This window comes from Lycorma delicatula, chromosome 4, assembly GCF_047948215.1.
Source record: "Lycorma delicatula isolate Av1 chromosome 4, ASM4794821v1, whole genome shotgun sequence".
Taxonomy (NCBI): Eukaryota; Metazoa; Arthropoda; class Insecta; order Hemiptera; family Fulgoridae; genus Lycorma; species Lycorma delicatula.
This window is the reverse complement of record NC_134458.1, coordinates 90687270-90706437: the sequence shown is the minus strand read 5'-3', so window position 1 is coordinate 90706437 and position 19168 is coordinate 90687270. Positions and strand designations below refer to the sequence as shown.

The 19168-nt window shown below is 26.1% G+C and overlaps 1 protein-coding gene across 50 annotated transcripts in view; it reads right to left on the bottom strand.

The window, feature by feature from the left end:
* bt (projectin protein bent) overlaps positions 1-19168 on the bottom strand; it is a 432362-nt gene that overhangs the window by 367302 nt on the left and 45892 nt on the right. For all 50 annotated transcript variants that reach the window (XM_075363582.1, XM_075363597.1, XM_075363590.1 and 47 more), the window contains exon 3: positions 6488-6509. In XM_075363582.1, the coding sequence (XP_075219697.1) occupies positions 6488-6509 (22 nt within the window). The remainder of the gene's footprint in view (positions 1-6487; positions 6510-19168) is intronic.

Here is a 19168-nt window from a genome sequence, read left to right as displayed (position 1 = left end):
AAAGTTAAACCTTACCGACCGATGTAGATAATTCATGAACTTTCAAGATCACTGTCAGGGATATTCCTTTACTCAAGAAATTAACGTTAAACTAAATCCTAATATCAGAGATATATTTTTTAAATATAATAACAGATGCCAGTGTTGTTAATGTTAATACATCTGCAATAATAAAAAAAATAAAAATAATTTGATAAAAACTTGTTTTTTATGATAGTCGGATATCCCTGATGATTACAAAGTATCAAAAGTAATAAGATAATTTACTTATACTGGTTGAAAAATTCAAATTTTTTTCACAATATTTTAAACTGATAATTGGCCTTTTACTTGAGAAAGTTTTTCTAATTATAATACTTTACAAAGTGACTTTATAGGAAGTTTAAAATTATATTACTATAAAAATTTGAGTTAAAAGTTGAAAGATTTATAATAGTTCAATAAATGCTTACATGCATGACACTGAGATCAAAAATAAATATTAAAAATAAAAACAAATTAATTTTTGAGAAAGATGGCTGTAAATGAAAAAAATATATTCTAACAAATAAATGATTTTGGAGCTGCATGTGTCTGCAGTGGTAGACAGATGCACATTAATGTGACTGACAGTAGTCTATTTTTCAGTATTTGATGATATTAAAAAATGATTCACGTGATTTTTAGTAAATTTTAAAATCCTGACATTTCCATGCATTTATACTTATAAATGTGCAACATTTAAATAAAAATATATATATTCATAAAAAGTAACAATATTTACTTTTGTGAAATCAAAGAAGCATAACTATATTCATATTACTCAGCGTATTACTTCGACCTAAGAGAACAAATTTATTATGATTTAGTTTCTATTTTTAATCAATTGCCTAATCTAAAAGATCCTCTGAGAAATTTGTATAAGATTAAATTACTTCTTTTTACAGAAACAATATTATCATCTTGATGAGTTTTAAATAATAGCTAATATGTAGATAAACTTAATTTTTTTGCATTCTTCATTAATGTGTACTTAATTAGTATTCAATAGTATTCAAAAGTATTCAAATAATTAGCAACTAACACCTTTAAATAATTATTCTATTTTGTGATGATTTTATGAGCCTCAACTGAGCTTATGAGAACCTCAGATTTTAGCCAGAGGATACAAGTTTAAACCCGGTCAGGCGTATATTTTCAAATGTCACAAAATTCCCATTCCATAATCAATTTTCATAGCTGATTTTTTTAATAATTATGTTATGATCTGATAAAAGTATTTATTCATAATAGTATATTGACCTTAAACCATATTATATTTTTTTTGAGTCATAAGGAAATGACAACTGTCTGCAAAGAGAGTTACACAGTTTATAATCCAAAATATTACAATTAACAATAAAATTATACTGATGACAAAGGAGAGAATAAAAAATTTTGTAAATGATAACTGAATAAAAAAAAAAAATTATGTTAAAATCCTAATTAATGAAATGAATTTTCACAACTGACAATGTATTTGCAAATTTACTTTTGTAAAAATAAAATATAAAAAACTTTAATAAAACTTTTTTGTAAAAAGTTGTACATCACTGACATATTTACACTATATATAAGAGTACAAAAAATATTAACTAACTGTCATTACTGGTCTATGTTTGGATGCACACAAAAATTAATGTTTTGATGAAAATGCATAAATACATTCATGGGTGTGGTGCCAGACAGTTGGAATTTACCTTGCTAGCTATTATTTATAAAATAGAAAGTAGTGCGCAATGTACCATAACAGAAAAAAGATATATATTCGCATGTATTCAGAGGTATTTAATGAAAAGTTTCTGAATTGCTTAATTATCAATTTATTTTTATTCTTTGAATATCATATGTATTAAGTAGATAAAAATTATTACCATTAAAATTATGATTATTATCTTAACTACTAATAATAAGAACCAATAGCTAGTTTTCAAAATACCACAATAGATGGAGCATGACATCATTCATATATTTTATGTCAGATTATAAATCTTATGAAATATATAAAAATCTTATACATAGATCAATCGATAGTGACTGTTCCACAACTTCATCAACATAAAATTTCAGAATGCTTTTTAAATTAAGTGTAACATATTGAAACACTTCTTTACATTCTACCTTACTCATTTACACATTCTACTTTTTTTCCTGTTAAGCCTCTGGGAATCACCATCAGGTATTACTTCAGAGGATGAATGAGAATGATATATGTATGAGATGATATGCATGTATATATAAATGAAGTGTAGTCTTGCACAGTCTCAGGTCGACCATTTCTGAGATGTGTGGTTAATTGAAACCCAACCACCAAAGAGCACTGGTATCCGTGAACTAGTATTCTAATTCGTACAAAAGTAACTGCCTTTACTAGGATTTGAATGTTGGAACTCTCAACTTCGAAATCAGCTGGTTGGAAAGTTTTGTTAATGATAATTTAACAAATTTGATTCATTATTTCATAATTTTCAATTCATGATTTTTACATGCTTCATACATAATTAGCATGATATTATTAACATCTCTAAATTTAATTTCTAAGATGTATTAACAACCATTGATTCTGATGGTATGTGTACTTTGGTTGAACATGAATCCAGTTTTCCCGTATAATATTTTGCACAGTTACTAATTAATTTGGGTAATCTTGAATTGTAATATATTTAGTGAGTGATTTGCTATAATGTGTGATTTTGTCTACTCATATAGAAATGCATCTAAACATTGAAAACCAGAAATATACTAATTAAACTGCAATCACTGTATTAAATGATATAATGGACAAACTGAATGCAGATTCAACCACGGATACTAAGAAAACACAATATCATAATCAACCTCTGCAAACCAAAATATAATACATGTAAATTTTACACAAAGTTTGTAAAAGTTATGAACTCAGGGCAATTAATAATATAAAATTTTCAAACACTTTTTATATCTACATATATTACTAAAAAATATTTATATTTAAAAAAAACTATATGAAATAAACAAGCACAACACAGATAAAATATATTATTTGACCACATATAAAAAAAAATGCTATCTCACTACTTTCCATCAGCACCATTAACAATAGCACTGCTTGCAATAAGAAGGAAGATATTAAACCAGTTTTGAAAATATTTTTTTTATATTTCCCAGTTATTTAGAAAGCGAGTTGTAATTTTTATTATTTTTTAATTGTATAAAAAATATTCTATCATGATATTCTCTGAATAAACATAGAAATATAGATCTGGATTTACTCTGTTGATCTTTCTGTCAAACGGCCATAGTGTACTACTTATGTATATACATTTATATCACTATGGTTGATAATATTAAAATTCAACTCAAAGTAAAAATTAAAACTACTGATGTTAAAAAAAAATTGTTTAGTAAGCTTTACTGTTCTTGCTCAGAGTATAAAAACTGTAAGATGAATATTTATGCAAATCACTCCTTGCCTAAATGAAGTTTGTTTCAATATAGTATACCGTGTTTTTATTGAATCTTAAAATTAGGGTTTCTACAAGACTCTTATAGATAGCTAGAATTGTCAGTCGATCCATTAGTTTATAATATAAATGCCTGAAATAATAATACAGGGTGTTTCATAATGTTCTTCGGAGTTTCGACTCCGTAATAAAAGAGTTCTCCGTAAACTTTTATTATGCAAACCGTACCATCTTCAATTAATCCGGCGTCTTTTTGATGGAGATAAAACATGTAGGCTCGATTTTTGTTTACAGTTACAGGAAAAGATGTTGTAAGATGAAGGTTTTCTAAACAAGATAATTTTCAGCGATGAAGCTACTTTCCATATTAGCGTCATAACGTGCGAGTTTGGAGAACTGAAAACCCACACGCTTATGTGGAACACATTCGGGATTTTTCGAAAGTAAACGGTTTTTGTGCGATCTCTCGTGAGGCAGTGTATGGGCCGTTCTTTTTTTATGGAAACAACAGTATCCGGCATGATATACCTGGATATGTTATAATTATGGCTTATGCCTCAGCTACTCAACGACTTCATTTTCCAGCAAGATAGCTGTCCTGCCCATTTTCATAACGAGGTTCGACAGTAACACAACATTACCTCGGCGCTGGATAGGACGTGCGTCTGAAAAAGACCAACACATTATGCTGTGGCCACCAAGATCACCAGACCTCACGCCATGTGATTTCTTTCTCTGGGGTTACGTGAAAGATAAGGTGTTTATCCCACCAATGTTTGGCAAAAGTTGGACTTTCGTGTTGATGTGTGCCGTGTCACCAGAGGAGCACATATTGAACATTTATAGATTTTAACAAAAACTGTTTGACTCCCTGCATCACCTCGTATAACTTTCATTTAGGTAAGTGAAATACTTTTTTTGTACTGAATTTTTGTAACTCCTAAGGACATTATGAAACGCCCTGTGTAATTAGATGAGACTTTTAATTATGATTATGGCTTTGATGATGATGCAGAATTACTTGATATTTAATCACACATATTATTCACAAGCCTTATTTATTTGAAAGTAATTACATTTTTCTTATAATCAGAACTAAGTATTTGGTCCCACTCATTTTTTTGATTACTATTGTTCTCAGTATTATCCCATCTTACAATACAGAAAAAAATGCTTTATTTACCATTTATCTAAACCAGTTACAGCATATGCAGTGAATATACCTCCACAAAATTATGGTTTTAACTATAACTAACTGGAAACATCCATATTGTAAATTATTATCCTCACTTAAATGTTTTTACGGTCTATGCAGCCTGCTTGCAATATACTAATACACTAACTTATGATAGTATATGAAGCTGTATTAAACTTCTCATATATGTATAGTACCAGTGTTGTAATCCAACGTATTTTTTCACACTGACATCCTTACTACAACTGTAGACAAAAAAAAATTTTACTACAAATTATGCAGCAGCATGGTATCGAAATCATTCATATCACTTATTTCATGCCAGTAAAACTAAATGTATTAAAATAGAAGCTATTTATTTCAATATTTACAATTGTATAAAAGATGATAATCATATCATTAAATACATCGTCACTTATTCTTCAAACTTCAACTCTACACAATACATCGCCTTATGAAAGGCCTTATTATGCTTCTATTGCCATTTTCAATAAATTGCTGAACCATTTTAACAAATCTTCCCATCAATTTATTTAAAACTTAATTAAATTATTTTATGTTACAGAAACAATATTACTTTTTTGATGAATTTAAAAAATATATTATTATAAAAATCTTTATACCCTGAATTATCTGTCTCGTGTTCAACGTGCTTATAAATATATGCTCAAACAATTTTCATTAATATCTTCTGAACAGTAATTTATTTATAGCTATTTTTTTATAATTAATGTGTTCCTGTATTTACTTTAACATTTTTTCAGGTGTTACATTTTAAATAATTAATATGAACTTTCATCTTATTATATTTTATTTTATAGTTAATTCTCTATTTTGTGATGCTGTTCTGATCAAGGTTTACCACAGAATTTCCCCCTTGATTCATCCAACGCTAAAGAATTTTCTTTTCTATCTATCCATTCCTGACATGATTTACATAATGTATTATTATTATTATTATTATTATTATTATTATTATTACCAATCAGATTAAAAAATTTATTTTATAATCAATACTGCTGATATTGACAGAAAATTTGAAAGTTAATTTTATAAATTTTAACATTTATTTTTTATAACTTAACTATCTTTATTTGACATAACATAACATCATTTATATAAATAATTACTTTGAATGAAACTTAAAATAATTTACTTGTATCAAAGTTTGTTCAACTACCAGCGGTAATTGTCTATAAGAAAAATGCTTCCATTGTATTTAAAAATTGGTTTGGTCTACAATTTAAACTATCATTGATCCTTAACATTCGTATTAGTGGCAAAAGTCAAGTTGAAGCAACAAATTACAGCTTCAACTATTTTTTATTGTTAAATTCTATACAAATATTTAATACTGTTAAAAATCTAATAATAAATTATTTTTTTTTTATGAAACACCTTTTTAAAGAAGAAAATTGGAGCTGAATTACATTACAGAAATAAAGATTTATTCCCAAATTTTACTTTCTTAGATATGCTAAAACCAGCCACACTATTTAATAATTTACTTTATTTAATAAGCAGTAAAGTTAAGTTTTATATAACTATTTTCAGTTTTATTTTGTTCAACTGATCTGAAGACAAAAGTGTATCTTATGTCAATTTTTTAATTCCATGTAATGTCAGCTTTCAAACCACACAACTGGTTTTAATCAGCAGTTTTATTTATTTCTCAGCTGTATTATAAATTAGCATAACATCTATTTTACACAAAACTTTGTCGATAAAAAATTTTACTACATATCATCAGTCCATCAGAAAGAATTCTTCAAATAAATTAACATAAATAAAAAGTACAGTATATTTAAGAATATAGATTAACAAAACTTACTTTTCTGGAGGTTCATCGACAGCTGAAACAGAAAAAAAATTAATTAGTTAAAATTGTTCATTAAAATACTAACTTAACACTGTTTAGTATTATTACTTGAATTAATATTAATTAGTACCAACTATAAACCTGGATGAATAATGTTTGTCATAACAGTGTTGAGATCTGATAATACCTCCACATTAATTTAGAAATTATCAGATACTACTAAATTATTAAAGACTAACATTTATTTAATTAATTTAAAAACATATTTATCGCTAATGTATTTGAAATAACAGCTGTAAGATCAGAATTTTTTGGTTTGTTTACTGAAGTTTTTTAAATAAAGTCTAATTTTAAAAAAATTGTGAAGTAGTTATTTCCGAATAAAATATTTATTCATCAATTTAAAATAATAAAAAGAATATTTAGAAATAAAATAAGCTAATATAAGATTTAATATAAGTTCACACAAATTTAACAATAAAAATCGACTGAGAAGGGAAGATTTTATTTGCTATGAGGATTCTATAACTCAAAGAAGGTTAAATTTAATCAAATTTAACTTATATGCGTACTTTGGTTTATTAAAAAGTAAGTATTCTCACTTGGAAATAATAATATAGAAGTACTAAACACAAATGTCAAAAAGTTGGATTATACTACCTGTGAAATTAGTTTTATAGATTTTTATTTCTTATTGTTTCAGTTAATGACTAACATTTTTCTAAAAAGTTTTTTCAGTTATAACATGGTTAGGATAGAGCACAGAATTTCATCTTCATATAGCAAAATTAATGGTAATAAAAAGAAAACAAAGATTACTAATTTTGAGAGAGGTTTGGAACAGAATCTTGTAAAGAAACAAAACTAGGATGGTGGGCCACACATATTAAGATTTAATAAAAGAAGGATGTGTTGATGGTAATAGCTGTAGAGGAAAATAATGACTGAAATTTATTCAACAGATAACTGAGGACATGGATGTAGTAATTATGTTGAGGTTAAAAAATTAGCACAGAACAGAAAGGAATAGAGAATGGTACTAAACCAGTTAAATGAGTGAGACTTAAAAAAAAAACAGTGCAAAGTTACAGAGTAAAACTTTTTTCAAGTTACTTTTTATTCAGTTAGATAAAAATATTACTTAAATACTTGTGTTTTATGTTACTGTAAAAAAGTACCTTAGAAAAAGGTTGAATTTGCTTAAATTTTCATAATTAATAACTGGTGTAATATATATATATATATGGATATGTGGATTCCAGTTAATAGGAGCACCGCTTTTTCGGGGAAGCCGTTTAATTGAGGCATTTTTGTTAAAATAGAAACATATATAATTCATGTAAAATTACGGCGGTTTAACGGTTCAAAATTCCGCTCATAAGGCTCACTAGCTGGTTCGTTTCTTTCTTTTACTTCTAAAATACCACAATTTTATTAGTGATTTAAATTGCTTGACTGTTGTTGAATGTTGTATTGAGGGAGGTAACTTCCTTCTATTTATTACTGGTCTGTACAGTATGTAGTGCGTGGCGACACAGATGACATCATGCAGTTATGACGAAGCAAATGTTTTTAATTTCTTCTTTTGCGAGTCCGTTGTTCATTGTGTATGCGGCTGTTATCATTTTTCCGTAATTATATTTAATCATGGGTCTGTCAGATTCAAACACATCGCGTTATCTGGCTCAAAAAACAAATGGATCAAATTACTGTGCTTTGTTGCACGAATATGTGTGGCAGTGACAAATGAAAACGTCTTGTTTTTGGTAAAGCAGGTAAACCAAAATGTTTTAAGTAGTTTAGAATGAAGAGTTTACCTGTTCACTACTATTTTAATGAAAAAGCCTGGATGACGAGTCTAATTTTTTGTATTGGCTGAGTGCTTGAGACAACGAGTTACAGAAAAAAATCAAAAAAGATTTGCCTGATTATTGATAACTATGCTGCCCATCCTAATGTAGATTTACGAAACATTCAAATTGAGTTTCTGCCACCGAATACAACGAGTTTAATTCAGCCGCTTGACATGGGAATAATAAAAAATGTTTAATTTATTTACCGAAGTAATCTGATAAGTTACATTTTACAAGAAATTGAAGGAAATATGTCGACTTCCTCGGCTACGACTAAAGATGTTAGTGCACGTGCAAATTTGTTGCAGGCGATTCAGTTCGTAGCAAATAGGGATGAAGTGAAAAGTAACACTATCAGAAATTGCTTTGTCAAAAGTGGTTTAAAAGTCAATGCCGTCGATGATACTAAGACAATCGATGCTGATGACAATGATTACGTTAGTTTTGCAGCACCAGGTTCAAAATTTTGAAGAGTTTTCAAATATAGACAAAAAATACAATGCTATGATGAGAATGAAACCGGTGATGAAGAAATAATTAAAAACATTACTGGTACTCAATAACTGGACGAGATTGACGAAGATGAAGACGAACCCGATGTCAAACGCGTATCTACACAAGATGCAAAAATATTCATTGACGGACTTCAGCAGTATTTTAAACAAGAAGGCAGTGAAGGAAGCCCGCTAGAAGAACTACGAGACTGTACAAAATATGTAGAACGCCAAGTATTAAAAGGGAGACGACAAAATAAAAGAATTCTTTCAAAAAGTTTAAACAAGAAACATTAAAGTATTTTTTTGTTTTATTGTTCATAAATAGCAATCATTACAGTATTTTGTACCTCTATTATGTTTATCAATCGTTTTGTTTTATTTATTCTGTTCTTTTTTAGTTATGTAAGATTACAAAAACTATTCAGTAATCTATTGCACCAGAACAATAGTTCTTTTTAAATGTAATAGTCCTGTTTTTGTATGCAGCTATGTAATATAAAAGGATAGTAAATAATGTATTGTATTTTATTTGACACGTATTGTACGGTAGAGTATTTAAATTTTTATTATGTTGTAATTTATAATATTGTTCATGTAATCTTAATATAAAATTCAGAATAGTAAATCGCTAATTCGAGTTTAATAATTAGAATACACCCGTATACCGTAGTTTGCATAGCTCCTTATTTTTCGTTAATATCGCTTAATAGGCCCAGCCATTTTTAACCCCGGTCCCGAAGTGGTCCGATCATCCGGAATCTACTGTCTATGTATATATTCAAAATTCTTTATTATTTTTCTTTAATAAAAAAATTAAAATGGTTGAAATACTAAAAACAATATTTTTCTTCAAATCACTGCAGAAGGGCTTAAATTATAAGCTCATAAATATGACAGAATAGTTCAATAACATCGATGACAGATTTTTAAAAATTTATTCCGAAATATGTCAATCTTTTAAAACTATTTAAGGATAAAATCCATTTCTACTTTTCTTACATTAACTGAATTCTTCAAAAGTTTCTCCATGATTAGCAGCCAGTATCTTTTGTAAATCAATCCAAAGACAAGTAAATTATAAAAGTAATGAAGAAAAGAGATATAGTATGAATTTTAATGATTCTGCAACACTACTCTCAAATTATGCCTAGACCTTCATTAAAAAAAACTGTCAACATAGGGTTCTAATTTTAATGGCCCAACAACACATCCAAGTACAAAATTTTTAGAAAGATTAAGACGATATATCAAAATAATGTCACTTTTCCTCAAAAAGGTGGGTTTACGAATCGCGCTGCTAGGTGGCAGTACTTGATAGTACTAGGTAGCGTACAAAAACTTGATAATGTACTTGAAATAATAAAATTTAAAAGAAAATATATTACAGCTTCATTAAAAAAAAAATAAAAGTATTAGTTTACAAGAGATTATAGCTGCTAATAAAACACAAAAATTACGAACAGTAGGGAAGTGTTGCAAATCTGGCAACAAAGATTTTTTACATAAAACAGAAACAAATTCGATTGGTAATTTTTATTCTACAATTAAAGCTATTTGAACTAATTGATGGAGAAATAAAAAAAAGTTCATTTAATAATAATATAAAAAGTGTGTCCACGCATACGATAAAAATCGAGGGTTACACTTACAAAGTAATAAGACAAATATTACATCACAGATCTTCGATTCATGAAGGTATATGGTACTAGTTTTATTAAAAAAGGAACAATATGGTATGAAGTGAGTAAATTGACTATCAACAAAAAAAAATTCCCCAAGAAATTCAACAAATGTATATTTGTTTGTTCTAGAAAGACAATAAATTTTAATACATCCATAAGATAACAATCAGTAATTCATAAAAAAAAATAAAAGAATAATCTAACAAATCGCAGTGATTTTCAAAAAAAATACAATGAAATTGTAAACCTTACGTTAAGATTCTCGCAGATATCATTTCTTCTGCTCAAAAAACAAAAATTTCTGTAATATAAATAAAAATGTTTTTAACAAAATGATACTGATATCAAAAAAGGTAAAACACTAACATTTCTATTATCAAAATCTGTTATTAATTTAGAATTTTGTTAAACAAAATGCATGTTAAATATATGTAATAGACAATAGATGTACAATAATAGATAATAAATAATGTTTAACTGTTCCATATAATAAGCAAAAAATAGAAAAATTTGTTACAAAACTCTTACCAGCCTGATTTTGTTGTTTGATAAATGAAATCAGGCCAGTAAGAGTTTTGTAACGAAATTTTCTATTAATTTCATAAATTGATATATAATTTTATATATATACATCTATTGTCTATTACATACATTTAACATGTATTTTTTTAAAACAAAATGCTAAATTAATAACAGATTTTGATATTAGAAATGTAGTGTCTTACTTTTTTTTGATATCAGTATCATTCTCTTAAAAACCGTTTTATTTATATTACAGAAGTTTTTGTTTTTTTGAACGAAAGAAATGATATCTGGGAGACTCTTACCATAAGGTTCACAATTTCATTGTAATTTTTTTGGATACATTTATACACAGATACAAAGAATAAACCCCCAAGAACAAAACTGATCTTTGCAAATCATCTCATAGAAACTGAATACATACAGCTATATAAACCACAACATAAAAATTCAATATTCAGAATATAAAAACCACAAATTCAACTAATATGAAAATTACAAACAAAAAATTTATAAAAAATATAAAAAATGAAAAACATAACACAGATCAAATACACTAGTTAACCACATACTAAAAGTGCTTCTTAACCATGGAAAGACACAAACCATGGAACTGATGACAAAGCTGTTTAATTAGCTCTGAAAAGATCTTACTGAAGAATAGTTTCCATAATTTAAAAAGGAGTGCTAAATAATTACTCAAAAAGTGTTACCAAGTTTTGTCTTGATGATCAACAAACCTAATATTTTGTAAATTATGTAAATTATAGCAATAGTAGACGATAGTTCATTAATCATTATTAAAATGAAATGAAAGATTTGTCACATGTTCATACATAATAGTCAATAATAAAAACTTATTAATTTAAAAATATACAGGCAACATTTTAAAAACTGAAACAATGAAAAGTACACTAATTAATAATAAAATTCAAAATTACTTTTGTGGCAAATTTGTTTTACCATTGTACATCCCATTTTTTATGTAATTATGATAAAAGAAATTATAATTTCTTATTTTGCTATTAAATAATAATAATGCATGTCATTTACTAGAAGTGAAATCAATTTAACAGATGTTACAAATTAAGAAGTATTATATTTAATCTATTTAAAGAAACTTAGAACTATTATTAATTGAGAAAAACAAATATCCAACTCCAGATAACAGAATGAAAATATGTACAGGTAAGACCCTTTCACTAACAGACCTACATAAATTATTCTGAAGCACTAACAAAAAAATTATAAATTGGAAAATTACATTCAAATCTTAAGAGGATTCATAATTATTCAGGGCATGTTATACTGCAAGCTAAGGGGTTTTGCCTAAAAGGGGTTTCATTGTAATAAATCAATACAACATTATAGAAATTATTCCTCGTATAGATATATAACTACTTTTTTACTGTAGTTTCTGCTATAACCATTCTTTTTTTCTTTTTTTAAAATAATTTTAGCATTAATTTCTACATAACATAAAATTGTTAATAAGTTTTTCTATGTTTTCTTTAAAATGTGTTATTTTAATGCTATTGGTAACAACAAGTAGGGAATTTTGTCATCTCTCATGTTTTGTGGAAGAGTGGGACAGAATGTCAAAAACTGGATGTCATAATATATTGGTCACACCAGTCATATTCTGATTGCAATTCTTTCCTCTCAGATTCTCTTGGTGGAAAGTTTTGCTGTTTAAAACTAAAATACTATTGAAAAATTCTTGAGAAAGAGGTGTTTTACTTGATATTTTCTTTTCCATCTCCTTATACTATCTAACAGAAGAGATGAAGAAAAAACAAGGTGAAATGCCTAATTTTTTCTTTGATGCTGTTTTTTTTCTTCAGAGTGTGATATTTTACAATAATTATAATATATGTTTTTCAAGAAGGAACAAACAGTGTTAGGTTGTTTTTTGAGAAGCAATGACTAAATATTATAAAAGAATGTGAAAAGTGAGTTACTTGAGAAACAAAGATAAGAAGTTGAAAGAACACAAAGGTAAAGATTAGAGGAGTGAGAATGAAGAAAAAGGATATCAGATTACACACAAGTTGGATAAGTATATTTATATATAAATTTATATTTTATAGATCTACCCTCAGTACAAAACAATTGAAGTAGGATGACTTACCTTATTTCATTACATAACAGAAGCACTTTTGTGAACTTGATTTGCATCATCAGCTGCATACATTATATATATATATATATATATATATTACAAAACTAACAAAAACTTTCAATCCATGACAACATACCACCCATTCATTTATAATTTTTTGTTAAAAATATTTTTTAACTAATTACATTTTTTTTTAATGTTTAAATTAAATTAAACTTATACTTTAAAACCATACAAAAATTTAAAACCTTTTACTTAAATTAAAATTATAATCCCAACAAGAGATAAAAACATAAAATATAAATAATATTAAAAAAATTGTTTAAAATTATAAAGATCAATTAATTAAAATGTAAAAATGTAATTAAAACAAAGATAAAAATTACATAATTAAAAAGTAAAACTTTTAAAATAAAAACAAAAACTTAAAACAAAATCATGTGCTAGCCATTTCTGATTTTACTTGACTAACCATATTGAAAGATCAATTACTCAACACTATTATCTAAACAGATAGTGGTACTATTTACTGCAACCTTTATAATACAATCATCCTCATATTCTGTCTGAAGGTTGATCATATTAAACTTATTTTATATATATATATATATGTAAATCCTATATATACGCCATCCTATTTCAATTGTTCTGTACTTAGGGTTGATGTATTAAATATAAATTAATTTGTTTTGGTACAGAGGAGTATGGTTATTAAAGGAATTACTTTTAAAAAATAATATGTGTGTGTATATAAATATATATTCAAGTTAAAAATGTTTACTCAAACTGCTAATAATAATAATAATAATAATAATAATAATATCTACTTTCTAATAAAACGTGCTTTTACTTTCTTTTTTGTTACTCCAATGTAATTTAATAAAAGTTTAATAGAGTAATGGCAATACATTACATTTTTTGGCAATACTTTAAACCACTTTTAATACTGTTAATTAGTTTCAATTTTTATTTACCTTGTTGTTGATGACAAAGTTCTTATCACATCCATTTGTTGTTGACAGTAAGTTTATTTTATAATTTTTATAATAATTTTAATGATACAATATCTTGATTTTTAAAAATAGATTTTGCTACTAAAACTCTAGTCATATTTACAGTGATTTAAAAATATTGGCTGCCAAACCTAATCTCAACCAGGTAAGGTTAGGTTTGGATTGTGGAAGTTAAATAAGAATTAATGAAAAAGTCATAAAGACAATTAAACACTAAAACTCTCTACAGTTACATGATAAAAGAGAATTTGAATTTTCTGGATATATATTTAAAAACCATTTTAGTTTACATCCTTAAAAACCAGATGAAGTTAAAAAAATCAGATGTAAAGTCATATCTGATCTTTTCTCCATTCTATTAAGGAATCACTTTTTAATATCCCACCAATTTATTTAAAATGCAGTTTATAGATTTTATTTTTCAGAAACAATATTAATTTGTTGAATTTATAATTTTAATTAAAGCTTTTTAAAAACCTAGAATTTTCTCTATCTGGTTCAGCATGAATTAATAACAAAAAAATAATTTTCAATAAAACCTTCTGAATTGTTGATTATTTTACAGTACTTTTTTATACACTACATTTATCTTAACGTAGTTTGTGTTTTTATATGAAGTAATTACCATGGAAAAAGTCACATCTATTACTCTATCTATAATTTATATTTTTATATTTAAAATATATTTTGTGGTGACATGATATGTACATAATGTATTATTATGAACAGATCAAAATAAAAGATTTATTTATTTTTCAAGTATGTATACAATTTATTAATAAAATTAAACAAACAAAAATGTTCAGTTACTTAAAATTATACTAGTTTTGAAGTTTTTTTTAAATATTTCCTTTTTTTCTAAATTTAAGTTTTTGGACTATTTTAAATGATAACTGGTGACCAATTATAAAACTAATTATTTGCAATCTATTTTTAAACATTTCATTATGTAGTGAGGAATGTAAAATTAGGCAAAGATTCTTTAATTGCAAAAAAATAATATTTAAAACTTAAATTTCATTATTGGATCAAAAAATAATTTATTAAATTTATTTATTTATTTTCTTAATTGGTCTCAATTAACCTCAATCTATTGATGGCCAGTCCTATATAATCTTTAAAAAATTAAAAAAAAAAAATTAAACCTGCTGATTTGTGACTATGCCAATTATATTATGGTAATTTGTTAGTATAATTTTTCTACAAACAACATTCAACTTCTATAATTCATTTACAAGGTTATTAGGACAACTCATATGATAAAAATTATTATGGTTCTATAACAGTTTAAGTTATATTTATGATATTCTGTATTTGCCAAGATATCTAATTAAACGCTGGCAATTTTCTGGTAACAACAATAACATCATGTAAACATGAATGTTGTATGATTGTGATAATGCCAATTGGCATTAACTACGAGAGATTTTTATGCAGTGAACATTCAATGCCAATGTATATTAGGTATATCTAAAATTTGAAAAGTATTTCATTTTAGAACATCCAAATATTATTTAAATAGTAAATAACTTTTTTTTTTCACTTTTAAAAAGCTATGTTTAAAATTCAGTGTATATTTCTGGTTTATTATTAATTTTAAATCAATAAAATTAATTCATAAGCTACAGAAATATTGGTCATACTTTAAAGATGTATACTAAGTTGTTATTATCACTTTAACATGTTGCATTATACATATGGTTTAGTAGAAACAAATTCCATTAACAAATAAAGAAACAAACTGCTGCTAATTTATTATTATATATATATATATATAATCTGCTCATTAATTATGAGTTAACTAATTAAGCCTCATAGGAGAAAAGAGGGAAGGGCACAAAAACCAGTTGTGAAAAACCTTGTATGTTGCACTGTGTAAGAAGACAATATAGATAATGTACATAGTATAATATTAACAGAAAATCATGGAATATAAAAATTAAAAATTTATGTAAAAAAGTAGGTAGATAGATAAAAAGAAATAGTCTAATTGACAATTGATGAGATAAAGCTAAAAGGCTACAAATATCTCTAAATGATATCTTAAATTCAATCTTATTAACTATTAGAACACTCCACTAATAAATGCAGAAGTAATTATGAAATGACTACGGCTGGCTGTCCCTAAAATACTTCCCAATCTCCATCTTAATGCAAATTATTTTTGCATTGAAGCAAAATTAACCATTGTTTTTATTCAAAACTCTAATTTTATAAACTTTGAAATAACAAACCAAAACAAATTTTATACATATAATGTTTTAAATAATTTACTTCAAAACATTTTCAGTAGCACTTGCGATCATGATCAGTGACTGGAATTGCTGTTCTCACAACTTATATTATTTGAAGTGATTCTTTGAGTTAGGCAGACCGAATTTAAAACATGATAGAAAAGTTTTTGGGCTTGAATTGTATTTATTTATTTAATATATCACTGTTGTGCTTTTATATATTCCATAAGTTTTCAAATGTGTTAAGGTGTGGTTCTTTTATGAGTATGTAAGTATAATATAAAAGTTGTTGCCAATGTTTGTGATTAATGTTTATGAGATGGTTTTGTAAATGTTGACGTTACGCTGCTGTGGAAGGATTTTAAACACAGTCACTGAAGATGGTCACAAGAGCAATCAAAAATATTTTAAAATAAGTTATTAAAAGATATTTATTTATAAAATTAGAAGATTTATCGTTATAAAAATTCATAGCTTTAGACTGGTTAATTTTACCATTTCAAAAATTCATAATTTCACATTGTTTTCATTTCTGGCTGAAATTATAAAAAAAAAATATATATAATAATTTTTAACATTGAAAGATATGAAAAGACAAAAAAAGGTCAGTACGGAAATCCATTCTTGAATTTTATAGGGAATCAAGTAATCTAAAATCCTAATAAAAATAAAATCAAAAAGATTTATAAAATTTATTTGACTCAAATAACTGTCTCATAGGCTGTTATGAAACTATAAAATTAGTCACTATAACAGTAGCATATATAATATTAAATGATTTTTACGGAAAGAAGTAGTTAATGGAAAAAACTGACAACTAGTGTGTAACATTTGGCTGAGGACAACTCTCTAGCTCACTTTTTATATTAGATGATTTCCAATGAACATAACAAATCTGTAATAATCAAATGATGGTACATATCACAAAATAAATTTTTTAATTGTTTCACACATTTAACAGATGCTACTACTTTTTATAAAGTTAACGGCTGAAACACAATTAAAAGATTAATTTAAAAAAATAAATAAAAATTTCACAAACAAACAAAAACCTTTCACCCAAAACATTTTGAGTGTAATTTCATTTCCTGTACACTTATGTTTATTACCACGAATAGAATTAGGTATTTTCAGAATTATCTCACAGGTAGTTGATTCTTAATTATAATTCATATTATAATAATATAACATTGACTACATAAGAAACCACTAGATAGTTCCAAAAGGAAACGTAAATTTTATAACCTATTTCATCATATAAAAAGATTCTACTACAAGAATGTGCATATGGCATGTAGAAGAAGAAAAGAAACACTTCAAAAAATTTCTTGAGAAAGTTTTTGGAAAAACAAGGTATAAGGTTAAAAATTATACAATTAAGAATCCTTATATTACAAATCATAAAAAAAAAAGTAAATAAATATCTGATGGATTAGGTTATAAACTTATAACCTAAAAATCCACAATGATTGGAAAGTCTCAAGGAGTAGCATCTTGTTAATAAAATGAAGTAAAGTAAGGATAAGATGTCAATAGTCAGACAACTGGAATAAAACCAGTTCACATAAATCACCAAAATTAAACAATTTTAGATTCAACTCATACAATTTGATAACTATATACTATCTGCATTATTTTTTTCAAATCATCTTATTAATCAACATAGAAAAAAAGGAAAAAATTCTTATATGAGTAGAATTCTCTATCCAACTTACACATCACTAAATTAATTATTGAACTTATCGCTGTAAAAGTTACTTTATAATGCTTGCATTTTACATAACATACACAGGTGCAAAAACATCCATGTAAATCATAAATGCATTGCTTACATCTAAATACAAACAAACACAGATATGTAACAGATACATGCATTTAGCTGAATACTTAAATGAGTGAGGGAAGGAGGGATAGAAGAGTCAGGGAGCTGATAACTGATGGGAGTAAAGGAAATTCTATGAGAATTCGTTTATTAACTTTACTGTAGCTTGTAAATATCCCCAACATTTTAGTAGTGGGTCATTTTTTAATGGTACTGATAATTATGCATAGTTAATTAACTTCTTTTAAAATTTTACACTACAAACAGTAACCAAATAAATACTTTTAAATAATAATATTTTAAAACGATAAAAAATACTTATTATAAAAACTATAAGAATAATATGACAATAACATAATTAACAGATAGAGATTTCAATAATTTATTGCACTACTAGTTTAATTTTCTTATATTTAGTGGTACTAACTGTGAGCAACAGAATTACACTAACTCTACACATATCGGCAACAGAACATTTATAAAACTCTTTCAAGTAGACATCAAAGATTTCATTTAGTTACAGAAAATATAAGTAATGAAGATAACAAGATTGTGGGTTAAAAATTAATTTAATATTAAACTTTTGCTAAAAGTTATATTTAATTCTAAATAGATATGATCAATCAGATAGAAATCTAAAAAAAGAAATAGTTCAAAAGTTACTTAAATTTTCTTAGTATCTAAGTCATTGACACTATTGGCTGTAAACTATAATGGTAAGTTTAATTCCTGGCTCTGGTTTAGGATTATTTTTATGTCATTCTATCCGCACCACTGTCCTCAAGAAAACAGCTGTGCTCAATGGAAAATTGCCATGATAAAATTTAATTATAGCAAGGTATATTTTTATCAGTTAGTATAAATGAGAAATAAAAAAATGTTAATAAATTGCACTGAATGAAGGAACACAATATTGAACGTAATTTCATAAGGAGTGAATAGGGAAAG